Source organism: Pseudoliparis swirei, chromosome 23, assembly GCF_029220125.1.
Source record: "Pseudoliparis swirei isolate HS2019 ecotype Mariana Trench chromosome 23, NWPU_hadal_v1, whole genome shotgun sequence".
NCBI classification, from domain to species: domain Eukaryota; kingdom Metazoa; phylum Chordata; class Actinopteri; order Perciformes; family Liparidae; genus Pseudoliparis; species Pseudoliparis swirei.
Genome location: NC_079410.1, coordinates 10,845,981 through 10,870,994, shown reverse-complemented (window position 1 = coordinate 10,870,994; position 25,014 = coordinate 10,845,981). Strand labels below are relative to the sequence as shown.

The following is a 25,014-nucleotide window of genomic DNA, read 5'->3' as shown; positions in this document are numbered from 1 at the left end:
CCTTGAAATGATGCCTATTTCGGGAGGAAAATGGTCAATTTGCAAGAAAACTACCCAGGATCGCGGCGATTCCTCCTAGGTGCACATCAGTGAAAGTGGTCTGAGTCCATGGTACTTGGCCCCGTATTTTTATTCGCAATATTCACCTTTTTAAAAGTTTTAGAAGGTTTGGCTACTGATTAGCATGTGGCTTCTAGCGATTTTTCAACATGCTCCAAAATGCTTGAAATTGAAACCACAGAGTCCCCAGGGTGGCGTGACTAACATACTCAAAGAACTAACCTCTAGACCCTTCATAAGAGGTACTTTCGGCACTTCCGGTCTAGCATGTAACTTCCGGTTTAGCATGTAAAACGTCCAAAATGCTTGAAAATGAAACGCCAGACAGCCATGGATGCCCTGGTCCTTTATGGGACCACCTTTCCTGGTAAAATGTCACTAAAAGTACCAGGAGAACCATGGTCACATTACGATAAAAGTACCCAGGAATTGAAGCACCTTTCCTGGGTACAAAACAGGTAAAATGTCACTAAAAGTACCCAGGACTTGAAGCACCTTTCCTGGGTACAACACAGGTGAAATGTCACTAAAAGTACCAGGAGCACCATTGTCACATTACGATAAAAGTACCCAGGAATTGAAGCACCTTTCCTGGGTACAAAACAGGTAAAATGTCACTAAAAGTACCAAGGACTTGAAGCACCATTCCTGGGTATAAAACAGGTAAAATGTCACTCAAAGTACCAGGAGAACCATGGTCACATTACGATAAAAGTACCCAGGAATTGAAGCACCTTTCCTGGGTACAAAACAGGTAAAATGTCACTAAAAGTACCAAGGACTTGAAGCACCATTCCTGGGTATAAAACAGGTAAAATGTCACTAAATGTACCAGGAGAACCATGGTCACATGACTCTGCAAGTACCCAGGTATTGGCCACCTTTTATGGGTATAAAATAGGTGAAGGCGCCAAGTTAGCCTGTCACTAATTAGCGATGTTGCTCCATGGTCAATGTGCAAGCGGAGTACCCAGGACTCGAGCCACCTTTACTGGGTTCACATCAGTCAGTCAAGGCTCCAAGTTAGCATGTGGCTAATTAGCGATTATGCTAACATGCTCCAAAATGCTTGAAATTGAAACGCCAGATGGTCATGGATGCCCTGAACAACATACTCAAAGCACAAGTCTGTGGACCCTTCAGAAAGCTAACTTCCGTTAGCAGCATGCTAGCTAGCTAAAACCAACTAATCCTTGAAGAGTGTCTCATGTTATATACTATATCAAGTTTTTTCAAAAATGACCAAAAAATAATAAATAAATTAAAGCTGCAGCTTTCTGACATGAAGCTGCTGAAATATCTGCAGCGATGTCGTCTGCTTCGCTGGCGGACGAGCAGCCTCTGCCGAGGCGCCGCGCCGCGAATCCAGTGGTGTTTGACCGGGCGTCGCGACGACCATTTTACTTATGTATCATGTATGTGTGAATATGTGGAAAAAGAAAAATGATGATAAAATCCATTCTTTTCTAATTGATTCATGATGAGCTTGATGAATCATGATGAATCAGGTTACCAGCAGAATCAGGTGTCAACAATTTCAACATTCATGAGAAATATGTGTATCATCAGAGATTCCATTAGATATTACAAATTATAATTGAATGTGAAATTCATTTCACGCCAGCGTTCTTCATTCAAAAAAAAAATATGATGCAAATGGATATGATGTCTGTCATTCAGTGTCATTATATGATGTATGAGAAATATAGAGATCATATATGTATGGCTAGTTACAACAACGTCAATTTTCATGGCGAATGCGTTTCTTTTCCAAAAAAAAATTAGCATATGTGTATGAAAGATGGAAATATGGAATTGGCATATGGATGTCTTCCGGGGTCATTATTATATCATATGTCATATGAAATATGAAGAAAAAAAATTATATGGCTGAGTACAAACGTTACAATTTTTCTAGGCGAATATGGCATTTTTTTTGAAAAAAAAATGCATATGGAAAAATTAGCATATGGATGTCTTCAGGGTCATTATGTCTGAGTTACAACAGGAGCTTTTTGGCGAATAATGGCGCGAATGCAAAAAAATTTGCATAAAAATTATCATATGGATGATGTCAGTCAATATGGTCAATATGATATGATTCCAATATGGCAGAAGTCACCATTACGCTGATTTACAACAACTCATTTATTTATTTCAGAAAATATGTATAAAAGAAAAAAAAATTAAAATTAGCATATGGATGCATATTCATGTCAGATCATTATATGATGTATGAAATATATGATATGATTATATTATGTATGGCTTGAGAGTTACAACAACAAATTTTTCATTTTGGCCGGTTTTTCTTTGCGTCAAACCAACATATACAATTAATATTATTGAAAATTTTTTTCAATTTCAAGACAAAGGTCTCAAGACCATATAGGCTAAGTTTGGAAATGTATGGGTTTAAGGTAGAGGAGAGGGAAACCCTAAAAAAATGAGAAAAAGGCCAAAAAGCATATTTGAGGGATTGATTATAGCGCCCCTAATGTTCAAACGTTATGAAAAAAAGGAGGTTAAAAAGGTGTCCCTTGTGATAGGCTACCAATTTGGTGAGATAGTAGTCAAGATTTGGAAGTTAGGTGTCTTTACATAAGGCCCACACCCTTGGAATCAATGAACCACAACAAGTTGTGTATGATTTCGGACAAGCGCGGAGAGAAGTGAAAAAAACAGTTTTAAAGAATCGAGAAAACTAAGAAAGAAAGAAAAAAGGGGCGGTAGGCTATATATAGATTTCATTTTTTATGTAATTAATACGAAAAAAATATAATAATTTTCACCAGTCTGCTTCTTCATGTGGAATTAAGTCTGCTCGCGCGAGACGGGCGGGCAGTCGGCGTTTCTCGCAAGGATATATAATAATAATAACTAATACATATAATTCCTCTCTACGACGAAGTCGACGAGGACCCTAATAATCAATTCCCATCTTACACTGGCCCATTGAAAAACAGCCTAACAGTCAAATTCAAATACCATAAATGAGTCAAGATCGCCATCTAGTGGTTTTTTAATGTTTCACGGCAATGTACAGCACATGTCACAACTCAACCCTGGTGTCCCCGTCACAAGTACTACGTGTGGAAACCGCAATGCCATCGTGTCTACTTTCGGTCCATGTCCCTATAAACCCTCTGCGTTTTTCGTGACACCAGCCCTATATTCCCTTACCTCTTACCTCTCATCCCTTCATCCCTTCCCCTCGACCCCTTTTCCCTTTCATAACTTTAGCAATAAACCATTCAAACTCATATCGCCACAAGTGTGGTCATTGTTATTGAATGACATTGGTGAGGTACAAGCTATAGTCATTAGGATTCCTTTGTTTCTGACAACTTTTGGGTGATTCAACATTAACCGGGTCAAATTGACCCGGGAACATCATGGCTGTATGTCAGAAACAAACATAACAGGAGGGTTTTAAATGGAACAAAAACTATTTTTACTGGGAAAAAGCTCAACAAAGAAACTGTGGTTGTAGACAACATACGCTGCATGGAGACAGAACACTGGGAATCTACAACGGGTAATAATGCAGGAATCAACAAGGACAGGAATACATTACGCAAACTAAGAGAACAATCCTGCAGCGGACAAGGGGAAGACTGGGAGAATATATAAGGGAGAAAACCATGGGTGAAAGGCATGAGCGATCAGAGAAACAGGAGTGGCTGATGGCAGGTGAAGGTAATGAAACAATCACACAGAAGAGGGCGTTATACTTCTATCCTGCAGTTTACAAAGCATATGATATACCATGTCGTAAATTAATGGCAGGACAAAGACTTTTAGATGTTTTGAAGTGCTTTTGTTTTTATCACAACCTGAAACCACATGTCCCTCAACAACCCCACCTTTCCTCTCTTATAAATATGTGAATTTATAATATAATATACACTTTTATTTATCCCCAAGGGGAAATTAGTTCTCTGCATTTAACCCATCCTTAGTTATTAAGGAGCAGTGGGCTGCGGTGAAGCGCCCGGGAAACAACTGGGGGTTCAGTGCCTTGCTCAAGGACACTTCGACTTGCAACTAATGGGGAGAGCGGGGATCGAACCCACAACCTTCAGGACGGCCCTCTTACCCCACTGAGCTACAGCCGTCCATGTGACTCTTCATGCATCGTTGGGCAGACTCATCGTGACGCTGTGTAACGACTTTAAGGTTACAATGCTGAGACCTTCCGGACAGGGAACGCTTCAACGCCATCTAGGATTAGGGCTAGAATGTTTTAATAATTATTTGTACTCATACTCAGGACTCGTTGGAAATACCTGCTCATAGCTCAAGACCATCAAGGATACCTACAGTGACCTCTCAGTAGTATTTATGTGGAAGATTTTCCATTGCACACTAGTCCAGTTTGAAACCCCAACTGTTAAATGGGAACATGGACGTTGTTGCAATGTTCCTAACTTCAATTTTAAGTGAAGTAAATTTTACTTGAAAATGTTGAGGCCGGAAAAAAATTAGGTATGTACAAATTCAAATGTATGAGGCAGAACACGTTATTATGTCGACAACTTTTCATTCAGAAGGGAAATTCCTCAAGGGAGGAGTTTCAGTGCAAGAAGCAACACTTCCTTGTCTGCAAAGTCGGATAACTAGTGAGAGAAAGAGACTACGCCCGCACTGGAGAACAGGCATTGATCTACATCTGCAGCCTCCGGGTCGCAGGTAAGCGCTGACATTCATATTAACTTATCAGAATCAGAATCAGAATCAGAATCAGAAATCAGAATCAGAAACAGTTTTATTGCCAGGAATGTTTACACAAACGAGGAATTTTTTTTGGTGGAAGGTGCAACATTTGGACATGACAAACAAACAACAATCAACACGACAGAAAGACAACAAATAATGTGAAAGTGTTTGGGTGTGTGCTTCAAGTGGTGTGTTTTAGTTAAAAGTGTATGTTACGCGTGGCGTGTGTTTAAGTTAAAGTGCATGCAAATAAGGTGGCATGTGTGTGGAGGAGGCCTCAAGTTAAAGTGCATGTTAAAGTGACGTGTGTGCAGGAGGGAAGAAGAAGGAGGAGGGAGGAGGAGTGGGAGGAAGAGGAAGGAGCGGGAAGAAGGAGAAGAAGGAGGAGAGAGGAAGGTGGAAGAAGAGGTGGTAGTCCTGGGGGTGACAGTCAGTCAGTCCCGGGTTCCATTGATGAGCCCGACTGCCGACGGGAAAAAGCTTTTGGTGTGGCGGGTGGTCTTTGTCATGATGGACCGCAGCCTCCTCCCCGAGGGGAGGGACTCGAACAGGGAGTGTCCAGGGTGGGAGGGGTCAGCGACAATCTTTCTGGCCCGCTTCAGTGACCTGGAAGTGAACAGGACCTGGAGGGAAGGCAGATTGCAGCCGATAACCCTCTCGGCCGAGCGGATGATGCTCTGCAGCCTGCACTTGTCTTTGGCTGTGGCTGCAGGGTGCCAGACGGTGATGGAGGAGCAGATGATGGACTCAACGATGGCCGTGTAGAATTGTACCATCATCTTCCCTGGCAGGTTGAATTTCCTCAGCTGCCTCAGGAAGAACATCCTCTGCTGGGCCTTCTTGGTGATGGAGCCGATGTTCAGCTCCCACTTGAGGTCCTGGGTGATGATGGAGCCCAGGAAGCGGAAGGACTCCACAGCGTCGACGGGGGAGTCACACAGGATGAGAGGGCGGGTGGGGCTGCATTCCTCCTGAAATCCACAACCATCTCCACTGTCTTTAGAGCGTTGAGCTCCAGGTTGTTCTGGCTGCACCAGGTCACCAGGTGGTCAGTCTCCCACCTGTAGGCGGTCTCGTCCCCACCAGAGATGAGCCCAATGAGGGTGGTGTCATCCGCGAACTTTAGGAGCTTGACGGACTGGTGACTGGAGGTGCAGCTGTTGGTGTACAGGGAGAACAGCAGAGGGGAAAGAACACAGCCTTGGGGGGAACCGGTGCTGGTGGTCCGGGAGCCTGAGACGTGTTTCCCCAGCCTCACGTGCTGCTTCCTGTCGGTCAGGAAGTCTGTGATCCACCTGCAGGTGGAGTCGGGCACGTGCAGCTGGGAGAGCTTGTCCTGCAGCAGGGACGGATGATGGTATTGAAAGCAGAGCTGAAGTCCACAAACAGGATCCTGGCGTAGGTTCCTGGGGAGTCCAGATGCTGGAGGATGTAGTGAAGGGCCATGTTGACTGTGTCGTCTGCAGACCTGTTGGCTCTGTAGGCGAACTGCAGGGGGTCCAGGAGTGGGTCGGTGATGGTCTTGAGGTGTGACAGGACCAAGCGTTCAAAGGACTTCATGACCACAGAGGTCAGGGCGACGGGCCTGTAGTCATTGAGTCCTGTGATCTTGGGTTTTTGGGACGGGATGATGGTGGAGGCCTTGAAGCAGGCTGGAACGTGGCATGTCTCCAGGAGGTGTTGAAGATGTCGGTGAACACCGGTGACAGCTGGTCAGCACAGTGCTTCAGGGTGGAGGGGAGACGGAGTCCGGGCCCGCTGCTTTGCGGGGTTCTGCTTTTAAACAGCCTGTTGACGCTCTCCAGGATGACGAGGGTCGTCGCTGAGTTGATGGAGGGTGCTCCAGAGGTGTGAGCCCCTGATGGGCTGGGGAGTGTGGGCTGATGGTCTGTGGCTTGTTGATGGGGCTGTGGGGGATTGTCTCAGGACTGCTCCATTGTCTTTCAAAGCGGCAGTAGAACTCATTGAGCTCGTCTGCCAGAAGCACATTGTTCATGGAGTGGGGTGATTTGGGCTTGTAGTTGGTGATCTGCCTGAGCCCTCTCCAGACAGAAGCAGAGTCGTTTGCTGAGAGCTGCTGTTGCAGTTTCTCAGAGTACAGACGTTTAGCATCTCTCACCGCCTTGCTAAACCTGTATTTTGACTCTGTGTACAGGTCCTTGTCCCCACTCCTGAATGCCTGGTCCTTCTGCAGTCTTAGCTTCCTGAGCTCCGCTGTGAACCAGGGTTTGTCGTTGTTATAACTCACGCTGGAGCTGGATGGAATACAGCTGTCCTCACAGAAGCTGATGTAGGAAGTTACAGCCTCTGTGTACTCATCCAGGCTGTTGGTAGCAGTCCTGAAGACATCCCAGTCAGTACAGTCCAAGCACGCCCGTAGATCCTCCAGAGCCTCACTGGTCCACTTCTTGAACTTCCTCACCACAGGACAGAAAGCACCGCGGGTGACTCGTATTGGTCGATTGAAAGCTGGAAGACGTCTCTGTGAATGACAAAACAAAAGGCTAGACCTGATGTTACGCGCTAGAATTTGAGTAATGAAGCGCGCTCGTCCCGACTTGATGAGAAGTTGCTTCTCTTGGAGACGGACACCATATTGACAGATCTCTACATCTTACGTTGCATTGCGTAAGCGTAACGTAAGTTTGCTTGCGACACTCTCCACATTAGAGTATTTGACCAGGCCTGGTTTTGTAAACTTAAAACTCTCCAAAGTTGCAGTGGTCGATTTAACACATTATTATTTGTTTTCCTTCCAGTTGCCGTTCGTGGTCATGGATGATTTTGTTCGGGATAAATTATCTGAATGGAATCTCAGCGAGTTCATAGATACATTTAAAGGTAACGTATTACTATGCATCTTTTTTAAGGCACAGATAATGTTCATAGCAATACTGACAGATCTAATTATATAGAACCAATAGAATTATGAAAAATGCAGACATAGGTTTAAGGCAATGTGAGAAATCAGTGTTGACTAATCCTGGCAATTCTTGTCTCTGTTCAGAGGGTAAAAAAGCCCTAAAGGTAAACACCGTGGACATTTTCACACTGCTACATTACATGAATAAAGTTCAGTAGCCGCTGCTCTGTATCTTGTATTAAGATGATGATCTCACTGGCACTGAACTCAAGACTAAAGAATGACAAATAATTAAAATACAATGAATTAACATTCACGCTATTTTCAGACTGGAATACTCTTAAAAAATTAAACATAAATGAACAGCTGAACCATCATCTATTCCAGTGGTCTCCAAACTACGGCCTGCGGGCCGGATGCGGCCCGCCTCCACATTTGGACCGGCCCCCTGAACAATACCAGAGACGCGTTCCGATTTATTATTTTGTTCACCTGGCCCGCTGCCGTTGAGATTGCAGTGAGACACGGAGAAAATGTGAAGTGGTGCTCTTCACAATAAAACATCTTTGATGGGACGTGTCGCGTCTCGGCCAATCAGCATTCAGATGTCCACAGCGTTTGGGAAGTTAGGTTAGCTTGAATGTTAGTCCGTTACATCTGCTGCTGTCACGCTGCACGGTGTAGCGATACTAACAAAGTACCTGTATGTTAAGAGCGATGTGATTTAGCATGTCTTTAGTATCGATACTTCATTAAGAGAGCGATCAGAGCGCACGCGCTGCTCCGTTAAATGCTGTCTGCACAGGTGAGCACCCCCCCCCCCCCCCGGCTGGCCCTCCAGCAGACAAGGGAAATGTTATGTGGCCCTCTCAGGAAAAAGTTTGGGGACCCCTGATCTATTCAATATAATGGATTTCTACAGGAGTTTGAGATGTATTATTGAATGACTGAGATTCTCTGTGTTTTAATTGCAGGACATGGCGTCGACAAAGACAGTTTTTATTGTATGAATGAAAAAGATATCGCCGACTTGATCCGCAACGTGGGACCAAGGTCAAAATTCAGGGAAAAACTCAAGTGGTTAAAGGTACATTTCTGTACTCTGCACACAAGTTACACTAATACTTTATTTATCATTCACAGTATCACAGACTTCTGTTCAAACTTTTCATGACGGATAATTCATACTATCTCATTAAAAATAAAAGGGTGTGCTGGAATTTGAACATTTATTTATTTTTATGGTTTGCAACTATTTTCTTTCGTCACTAAAAGGAACAAAAAACTGAAAATCCCGAAGTCGTTGATTCGTCTGCTCAAGTAAGTTGAATAAAGTTTCAAGCACGAAGGTATCATAAGGCATTTATTACAATAGTACAGATCATATTGTCAAAGTCCGCTCCAACCTTTACATGGCCACTAGTATTGATTCAAGACACACATGTTCATGTTCACCCTCAGGCTTGTGCGTCCACCAGTGACAAAAGTAATAAAGGTGAGATAAACATTCTCTTATTGATCACGTGCATTGTTCATTTAACCCTCCTATTACCTTTCGGGTCAATTTGACCCCATTTTATGTTTAACGTCTCTAAAAAATGATTGACATCATTTTGTTTGCTTCATATTTCATGACTTTTCCTAATTTATTGGGGACAACTGGGAAAACATCAAATTCACATGATGATATGTTTTCAATGTCCTGAACACAACTTGTACGCATCGGTGTTCTTTGGGGTCGATTTGACCCCAGGCTGTTTGTCACCTTGTCAAACATATAAGAAATATCAACTTTTTTATTTATTTAAAGGGCTATTTAGGTACTCAACAAACAAACATAAAGTACCTGACACTTAAACTTGGGAAACAATATAAATTATAATAATTTTCAAAATGTTTTTAATTGCTGGGGTCAAATTGACCGCAAGGGTAAAAGATGTTAGTAAATTTGAAGGTAACAGGAGGGTTAAGTTTTTAAGGTCGTAATATCTTGCTTTGACTAAGCAACTATACTAATACTGTAAACAACACATTATTCTTCCCCTTTCTTTCAACAAAAATGACCCACTAAGGGAAGAGAAGGTCAGATCTGCAGGGTGAGTCCAGCCAATGGCAATCCCCAATCAAAAAGCCACGATTTACAGGATCATACATCAGAGGTATTTATAATACTTACAAAGCAAATGTCTGTTTATATATCGTAGCCACAGAAAATACTCTCATCTGGTGCTGCTTGTAATCCTGTCACACAACCCCAATGCATATATGCAAGTATCCATAGTAACACTGCATATGCTTCAATGTAAATAACGTAACCCTGGGCTTTACCGTTATGATGCTTTGAACCCAGACCGTGATTTATCATGTGCTAATCTGCCACGAATAAGCATGATAATCCACTCCGAAGCATCATAAATGAACCTGGCAGAGAAAGTTCATCTCACACTTTACCTTCTTCTCCTCATTGTGCGTTATGATACGCTGATTCATGGTTCCTGCTGAAAATGTCTTTACTTTCATTTTGACAGAGGAAATACTACTGTCTGACGTGAAAAACAACATGAAGTTAGTTCTTCAGAAAATTCCTCAACAACAAAACAAGCTCAACAACTTCCTGAGGTAAGTTTTAAGTTTGTCAAATTGTCTATATTAATATGTTATATGGGCCTGGTTCCACTCCTGACCGGGGGCCAGTTTTACGAAGACAGATTTAAGACTTTATGGTTTTGAGCCATGCATCAGGATTTTAAAAAAAAATCTAAATTTACCAAAAATATACAGCAAATTACTTTTAGTTCATATACGGAGCTCTTTCTGATTTAACACATTCTTTCAATGTTTTAATAATTTTGACATTATTTAATTGACCCACACCTAAACTCTTCTATTACAGGAGAAAAATCAATGACTTGAAGACGGACAAGAGGGAGGTGGTCGGTCTCTTTGGCAGAACTGGAGCTGGAAAGAGCTATTTGATAAATACCGTCATTGGAGAGAAGAATCTCTTGCCCAGTGGAAGCGTCAATGCATGTACCTCAGTCATGATTAAAGTGGAGGCTAATGAGCAGAACTCAAAGTATGAAGCAGACATCGAGTTCATAACGAAAGAGGTAAACTATGATGAATATGTGTGTTGACTTGAAGCTATTTAAAAAGGTATGATGTGGCTGAAATAATACAGTTGTTGATTATACAGCATGTCATTTAATGTAACAAAGTTAAAGGTATTTTTTTATTTTTTATTTAGGAGTGGAAAGATGAGTTATGGTTCTCTAAAAATTTCCTTCGGGAAAGTGCGGATCGGGGAAGAGATGAGGATGAAGAGAAGGATCGTAAAGACATTGTGGAAAAGCTGTCAGTGCTGTATGGAGAGGACTGGGAAAACAAATCTCCTGAAGAGCTCATGGATGGCAAATATTTCAAAGAGATCCCAGAATTTCGGCTGTCCAAGAGGAAGCTGTTGACAGGCCAAACAGTAAGTAGGAGTCAAAATCTTCATAAGAAGCCTTCTTGTCTGCCTGACAGTGACATATTATTTAGGTTTATGTAATATGCAAGTTTAAAAGAAAATCAGTCTGTAAAATGTTCCAGTCAAGTGGCCTTGATCCACCGTCCTCTATAACTACACACTTGTATCACATTGACACTTTAGAGAAAAAAAGTGTGTCTACCTGCAACTAATTACATTTAAACAACTGTTTTGACTAAATCCAATGAGGATTATTCCTCCATTTTGATGACCAAACAGTTTACATTAAGATTAAATGTATTATTAAATCTCAAATTTGCTTTTGTTCACATCTTACTGCAAAACTGTGTCAAACTTTCTGGTAACAATTATAGTAATTATTTTATCTCATTTGGTGACCTTACTTTCCAGCAGGACTTACTTTCCAGCAGGGATCAGTACTTGACCCCCTTCTTTTACGGTTCATTCATGATCCCTTTTTATAAAGGGACACTTAACGCAGACGATGCTCACATCTTAATTGCCTTACGTTGCTTTAATCTCATTCTACTATGTATTGCAGGCTAAAGGGCTATCAAAAAAACTAGTCATATACACAAAAAGCAAATCAGAAGATGGAGAAGTAAACGCAAAGAGGTGGTATTGGCCTCTTGTGAAGTGTGTGACTATCAGGGTGCCAAATAATGATCTTCTGAAGCACGTCACACTTGTGGATCTTCCTGGAAATGGGGATCGTAACAAGAGCAGAGACAAGATGTGGAAGACGGTAATTTATCACATGCAATGCTGTTTATTTTATTACTGTGTCGTCTGCAAACTGTGACATTGTGTTATTACAAAGTACTGATACCCATCATCATAACTTCCTGTCCTGTCCCTTCAGTTCGTTGGAAGTTGTTCCACTGTGTGGATCGTGACTGAGATAAAACGAGCTGTATCAGAGCCTGAAGCCTGGGATATACTGAAAAGTGCCTGTAGCTTCATGGGAAATGCTGGCCAGTGTCAGCAGATTCACTTCATCTGCTCCCAGTCTGAAGTAGCATGTAATGATCCAGCCCGTCCGTAAGTGATTTAGGATGTCAAAAGTACATAGGCATGTATATCAAAGTCACTGTGAGGATTTTTTAAGTGGTAATGAAACAGTCTCAATAATAATACTGAAGCCTCTATATGATAACGGTATACCTAAGAAAATGAGACCATCAGCAAATAGTTTGTTTATTTCTATGTTGTCATTTTCAATGTGTTACACATTTGACAAGGAAATTCCTCTAGAAATCAACAACTGCTTAAACACTCAACACAACTAACTAAACTGAAATAGTAGTTTGGAAGGTGGTCTTTATGGTTTTCTTTCCAGAAAACCTTTAAGGATATCTCACACTTGTAAAATAAAGTGTTGCATGTTTCAATAGAATATTTTAGTTTCGATAGTTACAGGTACAAGTTCAAAAGAGATCATTCTGACTTGTTTTGTGAACGCAAACAAAGTTTGAATTTGAGGTTTCAGTTCTACAAATACTGTATGAGGTTCCAATTAATGCAGTTATGTTTTATTTAGTTCAACTGATGTCCGTGCTTTCATTTTGAAAAGAAATATTAAAGCCAAGAAAGAAGTGAAAAAAGAATTCAGAAAACTAAACGAGGTTACGGTGAGTTGTATAGAGTGACAGAAATAAAACAGTTTCTACAACTAAAAACATGCCTTCAAATCTAAACATTTCTTTTTCAGAAATATTTCAGTGATGAAAGTTTCAAAGTGTTCACAGTGAGCTCCTACGAGTTTCTTCGAAAGACAGTCCTAAAACCACATGAAACTGGTAGGTGAAGTCTCCAAATATGAATAGAATGAATATACACTTTTATTAATCCCCATGATTTGATATCAATGATATCAATTTGATTTACTTTAACAAAACAAACCAGAATGACTAATTATATTATGGCATTTAAATGTAATTATGTTGAGTAACTGTAAGATGCAAACTGCATTTTCATTCACAGAAATACCTGCACTTAGGAAAAGTCTGCAGGGTCTCAATGACTGTCACTCAGTGACATTAAACTATGTGAAAGGAGCTCTCGGGATTCTCTCTCTGATTCAAGGGGCCAGCCGTACAGATGGGGTAAGATCAAGTCATGACATTTATTTTTTTGTATTCTTTCTTTGTCTTTAATCATCATTAAAATTTACGGAAAATAATTTAAGTCAAAGAAAGACTTCTTACATGTAAAGTCACCCATAAATATATTTTAGCAATCAAGGTAATTATTTTCCAGAAGTTGTGTCGGTTCAGAGAGGCTGAAAAATGACAGTATTAAAAATGTATATAAATGTGAATAAATAGCAGTTTTGTTTCATTGCTTTAAATACTGAATGTGTTGTTTCTTTCAGACTGACATAAAGACAGCTGTCTGCACAAACCTTGAACAAAAGATGAAGGATGCACTTAAAAAAGTCCAAAAATCAATGGAAGAGACTCATCAGGTTTTTGAAAAGTGCCTCAGTGAGGGAGTTAGGAAATCAAAAATGTCATGGTACAAAAACTTGACATCAGTCATAATGCCTAGAGTACGTATTTGAATTATAACAACATCATTACAACAGATTTGACACTTCATATGAATGTCTTAAAAACGTTTCTCTTGTCTGTTTTGTTTCAGAACAAGAAAGGTAGTAGTTTCCACCGGACACTGAAGAGCATAGTACAGCACGATGGCGCCTACAAGGCAAAAAAGGGGAAACTAATAAACCTCAACATGAAGTTATCTTCATGCCTGACTCAGAGCATTGATGACAAATTCAAGAAGACCTTCCCGTAAGAAATGACTCAATGAAGACATAAAACGCTGTGCTGGCTAATTTGAAACTATGGAAAATGTTTACAAATGATGTGATATAATACATACATACAAATTACATCATTGAAATGCAAACTTGTCAAGGCTGCGTTTATGACATTTTAAAATGTGTTCATATGTTTCAGAAATGAAGGAGATTGTGGACAATTCAACGGAGTCCTCGATTTGTTTTCACTTAACACGAAGACGATGAGAAAGAACACAAAGTACAAAGATATCAAACTGCAACTGATATTTCTCAGCACAGAGGTAAAAGAAGACAAGAGTACCATTAGTCCCCAAAATTATCAGATTGAATACGTTGCTCCATTTCAGGTCAACACTTTGGGGGGGGGGGGGTGTACCAGATGAGCCTTGTTTCCGTAATATCTCGATTTTATTTAAAATATGTTGAACTATGATTCATATTCTCTCTCTTAGGAAGACAAGATAAAGACAAAACTCAACAAAATCATCCGCGATCATAAGAAAACGATCTACAGCAGTCTGACGACAACAATTGAGAAGAGCATGCAGGAATGCTATGACGGTACGATAAGAGATCATGATACATAAAACCTGAACCTTTAAAAGTGTACATCTTTCATTGTAATTTTTCAGAATTTAGTTAGAATAAAATGTAATTTACTAAAGTTTTCTGTTTTGTTGTAGTTGCAAAACTCATTGAAGGAGACGGCAGTCTGAAAAGGATGAGGGACGCTATTGAGAAGCACATACTTGGGTCAAAGGACGTCATGTTTCAGAAAGCTAAAGATGTTATGTTGAAGCAGCTGAGAGACTTGATGGTTTGTAACATTTTATAATATGTCATACGATGAGGATTTATTTAAACATGCTGTGCATTTGTGCTGTGACTAATGCTGAGTTTTATCCTGATTTAGCTACAAATCCCTAAGGACCTAAAAAAAACAATGAAGGAATCAATCAAGCTGACGCTCAAGACAGATGGCGTCTCAATCCCAGGTAAAGACAACAAAACAACATAGAAACATGATAATGACTACACATATTTCTATTGAAATTAACAAGTCAGCACATTTCAAATACTGTAATTAATCGTGAACTTGATGTTTTCTGGGGGGTTTAGATGTTGAGGATGAGCTTGAGATGGTGAAGAACCACTACAAAGAACTGAAGCGGTCCAGATGAAGAACCACTCATTTGGTAAAACTGCTGTTAAAGTAATAACAATAATTGAGCTGAATAATGCTAACAATGCTTTTTAACTACAGTATCAACTGACGAGCCCTGCGTGTGTGCTGATTAGAGACGTGAGGCCTCTGGATTTGGTCTCAACCCTTTGTCAAGTCATCATATTCTCTTTAAGTGACTTCTTTATATGTACTTTTCATTAGTTTGGTGTGAATTAAATGCAGAGACATTTTTATGGTCAATATCTGGGAGGGTAATTTGAGCTTTTAATTGATTAAAGTTCAGAAGCAGACAAACTGTGGGGGGTAAGAGCGGAATGTCCTGCAGCAAAGGTCCCCAGTCGGATTCAACCCAGGTACATTGTGGTTTACATGGTAGAGATCTTCTTTGTTACCAGTCCATCATTATGGTTTTCATGATTTAAAAAAAGTATTCTTCTTTAAGTTTTTGTCCATTTTTTAATCGTAGTTTAGTATTGGTTGATTGAGATTGAAATGTCGATGATTTTATGGGGGTTTAATATACATCCTGAATTTTGATCACAGTATGTTGAATTTCTCAAAGACATTATAAGCTTTTATTAAAAGAATGATCTGACCTTTTCTTTTATTGTTCAAGGAAAAAACTTGCTTACTGCTAAATAATGTTTTCTTAGTGTGTTAATCCATGTCTCAGAATTGGATAGAACTAGATGATCGTAATACACCAGCCTATCTGGTTTCTCATTATTTACTGAAATATTGTTGTGTTTTAATCTACTCTGATTCTAAATGCATTTAAAGTATCTGATCAGGTATACTGTCCAATGAATTCACTTTCAAATTTCCAAATGTTCTTTGGCTTATTTGTCCTTTATTCTGTAAAAGGATCTAAATGCCTCTTCAGGTTCTCACATTAGTTTTTATTGTAGAGAGAGAGAGATAAACAAATAATTTTTAAGACGTGTTTTGTCGGTTTGTCCTGTTAATGATTGTACACAAAGACATGAAGACGTGTACAAACCGGTTTGATAAAGGTGTGTTGTTATTCATTTAGGATTCATGGTAATGGAATGTGTTGAACCTGTTTCTGCTTCAAGGTGCCACAATTGAGACAAACATGCAGGAATACTATGACGGTACGATACAAGATCTTGAAATAAAAACTGACTTTGTAAAAAATTTCATTATTCATCATCATTGTGCAGAATGTAATTATAATCAAATGTAATTGATGAAAGTTATCTGTTTTTTGTAGTTGCTAAACAAATTCGAGGTGGTGGCAGTTAAAAAAAAATGAGGACCATTATTAAGAAGCACATCCTTTGGTCAAAGGACGTCATGTTTCAGAAAGCTAAAGATGTTATGTTGAAGCAGCTGAGAGACTTGATGGTTTGTCACATTTTACAATACGTCACATGATGAGGATTTATTAAAACATGCTGTGCTTTTTATCTGTTACTACAATTCTCGGGCATCATATATATAAATATAATCAAGTGGAATATGCATCTTTTTGAATGCTGCCGGAGCTATTAAAACACTGCAGACACTTTCACTAGCTCAGCTATTATTATTGGTGTAATGCCAGTGGTGTATAGTAACGAAGTAGAAGTACTTTGTTACTTTACTTAAGTAGTTTTTTGGGTATCTGTACTTTATTTTACTACTTATATTTCTGTTTACTTTTACTTTTACTTCACTACATTTTGCAATGAAAACTTGTACTTTTACTCCGATACATTTCCCCTGAAACAGTATCGTTACTCGTTACTACGGAAAAAAATAATCATGAGAAACATCGGGGACTGTTGTGGAACACACCGCATCGTACATGAACGCGGCACGAACACCAGGTTGGGGATCAGGGGTCCTTGCCGCGTGTTTTCTCTTCCCAGTGATGCCCAGGATGTTAGCGAGCGGCTACAGATACGACTCATTTCATGTGGAGCAGCAATGGAAGCGACTCGAACAACCACGGGGACCAAGATCAACGTCCGTGGCCATATTTGGGCGAGCTCTTTTCTTTTGTCGGAGTGAAAGTTTCTTCCTACCGGATGAAGTGCCTCTTATGCCGACCGAAAGCTACGGAGATATGGCCTTCAACAACTCACCAACCTCAGGAAACACATTGAGGTAAATTAAGAGTAATCCCATGAGCCGCAACGTTAATGTTTAGTCATCATAAACCTGTTAAGATATCTAGCAGTGTTGCCCTCAGGATTGTAGTAAGTTATATCTTTGGCAGGAGAGGGGAAGACAGGTGTCTGATTGTCCTCCGCATGTTGTACGTTAGGCTACCGTTCGCTCTATTATTATAATTATTTGTATTAATATTATAAGTGACGGTCCAGTAATGGCGACGATATTGATTTGGGACTGTTGTTGTGTTTAACTACAGAGATACAAGTACAGATTCACAAATCAACTCTGGATGCACGGACAGTGCATGAAACTAAATGTATAAACTTCAAATTAAAACAAACTATTTTGTACAAAACTTTAGGTTGGGTCATGACATGTTAGGAAGTGTTATTAATTCTATCATGTCTGTAATACTCTCACTTTATTTCAGGAATGGACTACATCAGGGCTATTCAACTTCAGTAGCAAGTGGGCCGAATAAGAAAATCACGGGGGGTGTGAGGGCCGCACAGAATATTGATCAAATCAGCACCCGATGCTCACCTGTGCGAGAAGGATTGTTGACGGGGGGGGGGGGTGCTAGTGAGAGTCGCGCGGGCCAGTGTTAAACTCAAGCGGGCCGCTAGTTGAATAGGCCTGGACTACATCAAGCAGCACATGGAAGAACCCTCCCTGCAGCTATATGATGCCACCAGGTCCAGTTCATCTGATGAAGAGGACTTCTTCTTCGTCATCTCAAGCACATGACAGCAGCAAACAGCTGGATGGAGACGTGGATCACGTTGACTTGCTGAAATGCTTCCCAACTGTGTGCTGCTGTCTGTGAAGCTAGACACACTCTACCTGCATCAGGGCCTGTGAAGCTAGACACACTCTACCTGCATCAGGGCCTGTGAAGCTAGACACACTCTACCTGCATCAGGGCCTATGAAGCTAGACACACTCTACCTGCACCATCAGGGCCTGTGAAGCTAGACACACTCTACCTGCACCATCAGGGCCTGTGAAGCTAGACACACTCTACCTGCACCAGGGCCTGTGAAGCTAGACACACTCTACCTGCACCAGGGCCTGTGAACTGCTCTTCAGCATCGCAGGACTCGTCTTCAGCCCCAGAAGAGCGACACTGAAATCTGTCCATTTTGAAAATCAACTTCTTTTGAAGATGAACAATACATTTTTCACTTTAAAGTGATGATTTTGGTTGTTACTTTTGGTTCTGCTTTTTTCTGTGTTAATCGTGTTTTTATATTTTAGTAATTTCATAGTATTCATATATTGCTAAGTTCATCCTAGCTCATACTCCTTGTTCATGGCGGCCACAGCACCCAAACAAATAAACTTCATAATTCTCAAAATTCTGACCCTTTGTTTTTTTTATTAACAGCATTTACTTTTACTTTTACTTTCAATACTTAAGTACATTTAATATCAGAAAATTACTTTTGATACTTAAGTACAAAAAAAATCTGATACTTTAATACTTTTACTCAAGTAGTATTCTCATAGGTGACTTTTACTTGAGTAATTTTCCAGTCAAGTATCTTTACTTTTACTCAAGTATGACTTTTGGGTACTTTATACACCACTGCAGAGAGGCTGCAAAATGACAGTATTAAAAAAATATATAAATGTGAATAAATAGCAGTTTTGTTTCAATGCTTTAAATACTGAATGTGTTGTTTCTTTCAGACTGACATAAAGACAGCTGTCTGCACAAACCTTGATCAAAAGATGAAGGATGCACTTAAGAAAGTCGAAAACTCAATGAAAGAGACTCATCAGGTTTTTGAAGGGTGCCTCAGTGAGGGAGTTAGGAAATCTAAAATATCATGGGACACAAACTTGACATCGGTCATAAAGCCTAAAGTACCTATTTGAATTATAACGACATCATTACAACAGATTTTACACTTTATATGAATGTCAACAATGTTTCTCTTGTCTGTTTTGTTTCAGAACATGTCAGGTAGTGCTTTCCACCGGACACTGAAGTGCATAGTACAGCACGATGGCGCCTACAGAGCAAAAAAGGGGAAACTAATAAACCTCAACATGAAGTTATCTTCATGCCTGACTCAGAGCATTGATGACAAATTCAAGAAGACCTTCCCGTAAGAAATGACTCAATAAAGACATAAAACGCTGTGCTGGCTAATTTGAAACTATGGAAAATGTTTACAAATGATGTGATATAATACATACATACAAATTACATCATTGAAATGCAAATTTGTTAATGCTGCGTTTATGACATTTTTTAATTTGTTCACATGTTTCAGAAATGAAGGTGAATGTGGACAATTCAACGGAGTCCTCGATTTGTTTTCACTTAACATGAAGACGATGAGAAAGAACACAAAGTACAAAGATGTCAAACTGCAACTGATATTTCTCAGCACAGAGGTAAAAGACAAGACTACCATTAGTCCCCAAAATTATCAGATTGAATACTTACTTTCATGTAAAATCTTGGGGGGGTGGGGGGTTACCAGATGAGCTCTATCTCTATATAATATCTTGCTTTTATTTAAAATATGTTGAACTATGATTCATATTCTCTCTCTTAGGAAGACAAGATAAACACAAAACTCAACAAAATCATCCGCGATCGTAAGAAAACGATCTACAGCAGTCTGACGACAACAATTGAGACGAGCATGCAGGAATGCTATGACGGAACGATAAGAGATCATATAACCTGAACCTGTAAAAATTCATATTATTCATTGTAATTTTTCAGAATTTAGTTAGAATAAAATGATCAAAATAAACTATTACAACTTAACACTGAACCTGTAAAAAATCATATTATTCATTGTAATTTTTCAGAATTTTGTGAGAATAAAATGTAATTGACTAAAGTTTTTCTGTTTTGTTGTAGTTGCAAAACAAATTAAAGGACAAGGCATGTTGGAAAACATTAGGACCACTCTTACGAATCACGTACGTGAGTCAAAGGACGTCATGTTTCAGACAGCTAAAGATGTTATGTTGAACCAGCTGAGCGATTTGATGGTTTGTAACATTTTATAATATTTCACACGATGAGGATTTATTTAAACATGCTGTGCATTTTGGTTGTAACTAATGCTGAGTTTTATCCTGATTTAGAGAGAAATCCTTGAAGACCTGGAAGAAATGCAGGAATCAATCGAGCTGACGCTCAAGACAGATGGCGTCTCAATCCCAGGTAAAGACAACAAAACAACATAGAAACATGATAATGACTACAAATATTTCTATTGAAATTAACAAGTCAGCACATTTCAAATACTGTCATTAATAATGAACTTGATGTTTTCTGGGGGGTTTAGATGTTGAGAATGAGCTTCAAATAGTGAATAACCACTACAAAGAACTGAAGCGGTCCAGATGAAGAACCACTCATTTGGTAAAACTGCTGTTAAAGTAATAATAATAATTGAGCTGTTCTGAATAATGCTAACGATGCTTTTTAATTACAGCATACGTGTCAAACTCATGGCCCGCGGGCCAAATGTGGCCCGCCACGTGATTTTATGTGGCCCGCGACGGCATGAAATAAATATGATGCCTTTTCTTAAAGAAGGGAGAAAAAAAATCTTGTGCTTTTATTTTGAAGGTCTTTTTTTTTGCAGCTGAGTGCGGTCTGTTCACTCTCCTTCATGCTGCGTTCACGCCAGAGGAGAGGCGAACCCTTGCGTTGCTTTACTAAATGTACTCGCGTGAGTTCACTCGCTGGACTATTTGTCACGTTTTCTTCACTCGCGCTAGAAGCGCCGGAGAGGGGGCGTGGCTTATTGTGGCATATAACAGTTCGTTACCACCGTCCACCACGGAAGAAATACACACTCTTTGTTCTGTTGAGAAAGTCCCACACGTCGGACCATCAAGCCCTCGAGTCTGGGTTAATAATATTAATATTACATATTATATTATCTGTAGCCGCACGCAGCTTCTCCAGGAGCTGCGTCTGATGACGGCCGCTTCCAGACGATCGATATCCTCCGTAGATTCTGATTCAACGGTATGACGTCAGTGATGTCACGCGGAGCATTTGAACAGTCTCACGTACTTTTACCGCCCGAGTTTAAAAAATCAGCCCGAATGAGGCGCATTTTTCGCGTCCTGTCATTCACGCGCCCGGCGGACATCCAGACGCGCGTGCGCGCGTGCGTGCGTGTGTGACCACATTGACTTTGTATTAACAAACATCCCCAGTTCCCCGATTATGAATTCCTCCATCAGGTCAGTGGTCACTAAGGTTGAAGTGAGTGCTGCTTCATGTTGTTCAGTATTTATAATATAGTCAGAAGAAAAGTTAATGTTGAATATGTGAATCTTTTTTAATTACCCTTGTTTAATTTATTTATAGTTTGTGTATAAAAGCTGCTCCTCAAGACTCTGACTTGTAGAGCAGCTTTATGTGTCATAGGTTCAGTGAGTGAGACATGAATGACATCTTTTGAGGCTTTTTAAAACCAGACTTTTTTATTTCATGTTTATGCATGAAAGCACTGTTTAGACGTGTTAAAGTCTGAAGTTACTGAGAAGTAATGTATGTTGTATTACCTTGTGTCCTTAAGATTCACATGTTGGTTCATAATTGACTGTAAAAGGGAATATTACTAAATAGTTTTGTTGTGCATACTGTGATATTCTGAACTCAGGTTCAAACTGCACCATCTTTTCATTAAATACATTTGAGAAGTTAAAAATGTCCCTCGATTTAGGTCATAGTCATTGTCCCTTGTCATTCAGGGTTGATAGTGCGTCCCAAAGCCAGACCAGTAGAGAACCACTGGCCCAGACCAGTAGAGAACCACTACCCAGACCAGTGGAGAACCACTGCCCCAGACCAGTAGAGAACCACTACCCAGACCAGTGGAGAACCACTGCCCCAGACCAGTAGAGAACCACTACCCAGACCAGTGGAGAACCACTGCCCCAGACCAGTAGAGAACCACTACCCAGACCAGTGGAGAACCACTACCCAGACCAGTGGAGAACCACTACCCAGACCAGTGGAGAACCACTGCCCAGACCAGTAGAGAACCAACTGTCTCAACTGTGAAGCGTTTAACAAAGTTAATGTAATAATGTTTGTTTGATCTTTGATAAAGTAATGTGGGTTAAAATAAATATAATGAAATTAAATAGATTTATTGTATAATATTAAATACATTTGCATATATAGTTTTATATAAGTACACCGAAATAAACAATAAACAAATGCAAAAACAGTTATTTAACAATATGTTCTGGAGTAGTTAGAATTATACCGTATTAGTGACAACCGGCCCTTTGAGGGCAGCCATGAGGCGGATGTGGCCCACGGTGAAAATGAGTTTGACACCCCTGAATTACAGTATCAACTGACGAGCCCTGCGTGTGTGCTGATTAGAGACGTGAGGCCTCTGGATTTGGTCTCAACCCTTTGTCAAGTCATCTTATTCTCTTTAAGTGATTTTTTCAGATGTACTTTTCATTAGTTTGGTGTGAATTAAATGCAGAGACATTTTTATGGTCAATATCTGGTCGGGTAATTTTAGCTTTTAATTGTTTAAAGTTCAGAAGCAGACAAACTGTGTGGGGGGTAAGAGCGGGATGTCCTTCAGCAAAGGTCCCCAGTCGGATTCAACCCAGGTACATTGTGGTTTACACGGTACAGCTCTTTGTTACCAGTCCATCATTATGGTTTTCATGATTTAAATTTTTTTATTCTTCTTTAAGTTTTTGTCCATTTTTTAATCGTAGTTTAGTATTGGTTGATTGAGATTGAAATGTCGATGATTTTATGGGTGTTTAACATACATCCTGAGTTTTGATCACAGAATGTTTAATTTCTCAGACATTATAAGCTTTTATTAAAAGATTGATCTGACCTTTTCTTTTATTGTTCAAGGAAAAAACTTGCTTACTGCTAAATAATGTGTTCTTAGTGTGTTAATCCATGTATCCGAATTGGATAGAACTAGATGATAGTAATACACCAGCCTATCTGGTTTCTCATTATTTACTGAAATATTGTTGTGTTTTAATCTACTCTGATTCTAAATGCATTTAAAGTAACTGATAAGGTATAATGTCCAATAAATTGACTTTCAAAGTTCCAAATGTTCTTTGGCTTATTTATCCTTTATTCTGTAAAAGGATCTAAAAGCCTCTTCAGGTTCTCACATCAGTTTTTATTGTTGAGAGAGAGATAAACAAATGATTTTTAAAACGTTTTTTGTCGGTTTGTCCTGTTAATGATTGTACACAAAGACATGAAGACGTGTACAAACCGGTTTGATAAAGGTGTGTTGTTATTCATTTAGGATTCATGGTAATGGGATGTGTTGAACCTGTTTCTGCTTCAAGGTGCCACAATTGAGACAAACATGCAGGAATACTATGACGGTACGATACAAGATCTTGAAATAAAAACTGACTGAAATGTTCATTATTCATCATCATTGTGCAGAATGTAATTATAATCAAATGTAATTGCTGAAAGTTATCTGCTTTTTTGTAGTTGCCAAACAAATTCGAGGTGGCGGCAGTTAAAAATGAGGGCCACAATTAAGAAGCACATCTTTTGGTCAAAGGACATCATGTTTCAGAAAGCTAAAGATGTTATGTTGAAGCAGCTGAGAGACTTGATGGTTTGTCACATTTTACAAAACGTCATACGATGAGGATTTAATAAAACATGCTGTGCTTTTTATCTGTAACTACAATTCTCGGGCATCATATATATAAATATAATCAAGTGGAATATGCATCTTTTTGAATGCTGCCTTAGCTATTAAAACACTGCAGGCCCTTTCACTAGCTCAGCTATTGTTATTAGTCAAATGCAGACTTGTATGCTGATTTAGAGCGAAATCCTTGAAGACCTGGAAAAAACAATGCAGGAATCATTCGAGCTGTCGCTCAAGACAGATGGCGTCTCAATCCCAGGTTAAAGGCAACGAAACAACGTAGAAACATAAATACAAATAAGATTGAAATTAACAAGTCAGCACATTTCAAATACTGTAATTTATAGTGAACTTGAAACAGGTTTAGTAAAGGTGTGTTGTTATTCATTTATGATTCATTGTAATGGAATGTTAAACCTGTTCATGCTTCCAGGTGCCACCTACTGAGCCAATAAAATGGAACATGCAGACACACAGATGGGTCATAAATAGAGACAGGCATCATTCTGCCCGGGTATCAGTTCCTTTTTCATTAGTGTCCAAGAAAAAGAGTACACTTTGAGTCAAGCTATGAACTTGAACAACAATAAAAGAGTAATCACAGACTAACATCCGTGGCAATTTATCAATCCACCAGTAAACCTTCTTTTTGACGAGTGGCTTACCTTGTGTGCCTGAAGGTGAGACTATTTTCATGAGTTTGTTTGTTTTGGGTGTGTGTATTGGTGAGTGTAACACGACCGCGTCCGTTACCCGTGGGTTTCCCCCCCCCAGCACCAAGGACCAGCCCGGACCCACGAGGTTTGGTTGAAAGCCATCATTTATTGTCAGCAAACAACACACAGCAGACCATTCAGCAACGCATCTGCTCACCTCTCCCTTCCTCCAGCTCTGCTGCCCTTTTATACAAGCAGCATCGGCTGCTGACTGATTGCCACTCAGTCAGAGCAGCTGACTGATTGTCAACCAGCCAGCAGCCGAGGCCAGATTGGGGACAGCTGCCACAGTGAGTAAGCTGCTGTTGATACCAGGGTTACCAGTTACAAATGATGTACACACAATGTTTTTGCTACAGCAGCATTTATAAAGAAGTTCCCC

At 39.9% G+C, this 25,014-nt stretch overlaps 1 protein-coding gene across 2 annotated transcripts; it reads left to right on the top strand.

Moving 5' to 3' along the window:
- The first annotated feature begins 4,666 nt into the window (after nucleotides 1–4,666).
- On the top strand, nucleotides 4,667–23,673 carry LOC130189060 (nuclear GTPase SLIP-GC-like). Of its 2 annotated transcripts, none has more exons than XM_056407705.1 (22): nucleotides 4,667–4,752; nucleotides 7,539–7,620; nucleotides 8,617–8,729; nucleotides 8,918–8,962; nucleotides 9,104–9,137; nucleotides 9,715–9,801; nucleotides 10,171–10,261; nucleotides 10,536–10,752; nucleotides 10,890–11,117; nucleotides 11,674–11,877; nucleotides 11,995–12,173; nucleotides 12,673–12,763; nucleotides 12,844–12,931; nucleotides 13,116–13,237; nucleotides 13,507–13,683; nucleotides 13,776–13,930; nucleotides 14,099–14,222; nucleotides 14,394–14,502; nucleotides 20,133–20,266; nucleotides 20,363–20,441; nucleotides 20,566–20,642; nucleotides 22,600–23,673. In XM_056407705.1, the coding sequence occupies exons 2-21, from the start codon at nucleotides 7,554–7,556 to the stop codon at nucleotides 20,625–20,627; spliced, it is 2,406 nt and encodes an 801-aa protein (XP_056263680.1). In that variant the 5' UTR covers nucleotides 4,667–4,752; nucleotides 7,539–7,553; the 3' UTR covers nucleotides 20,628–20,642; nucleotides 22,600–23,673. The 2 variants fall into 2 exon arrangements, with proteins under 2 accessions (XP_056263680.1, XP_056263679.1); XM_056407704.1 differs by lacking the exons at nucleotides 20,133–20,266; nucleotides 20,363–20,441; nucleotides 20,566–20,642; nucleotides 22,600–23,673 and adding exons at nucleotides 14,625–14,758; nucleotides 14,855–14,936; nucleotides 15,061–15,137; nucleotides 15,206–16,288.
- The last annotated feature ends 1,341 nt before the right edge of the window (nucleotides 23,674–25,014 follow it).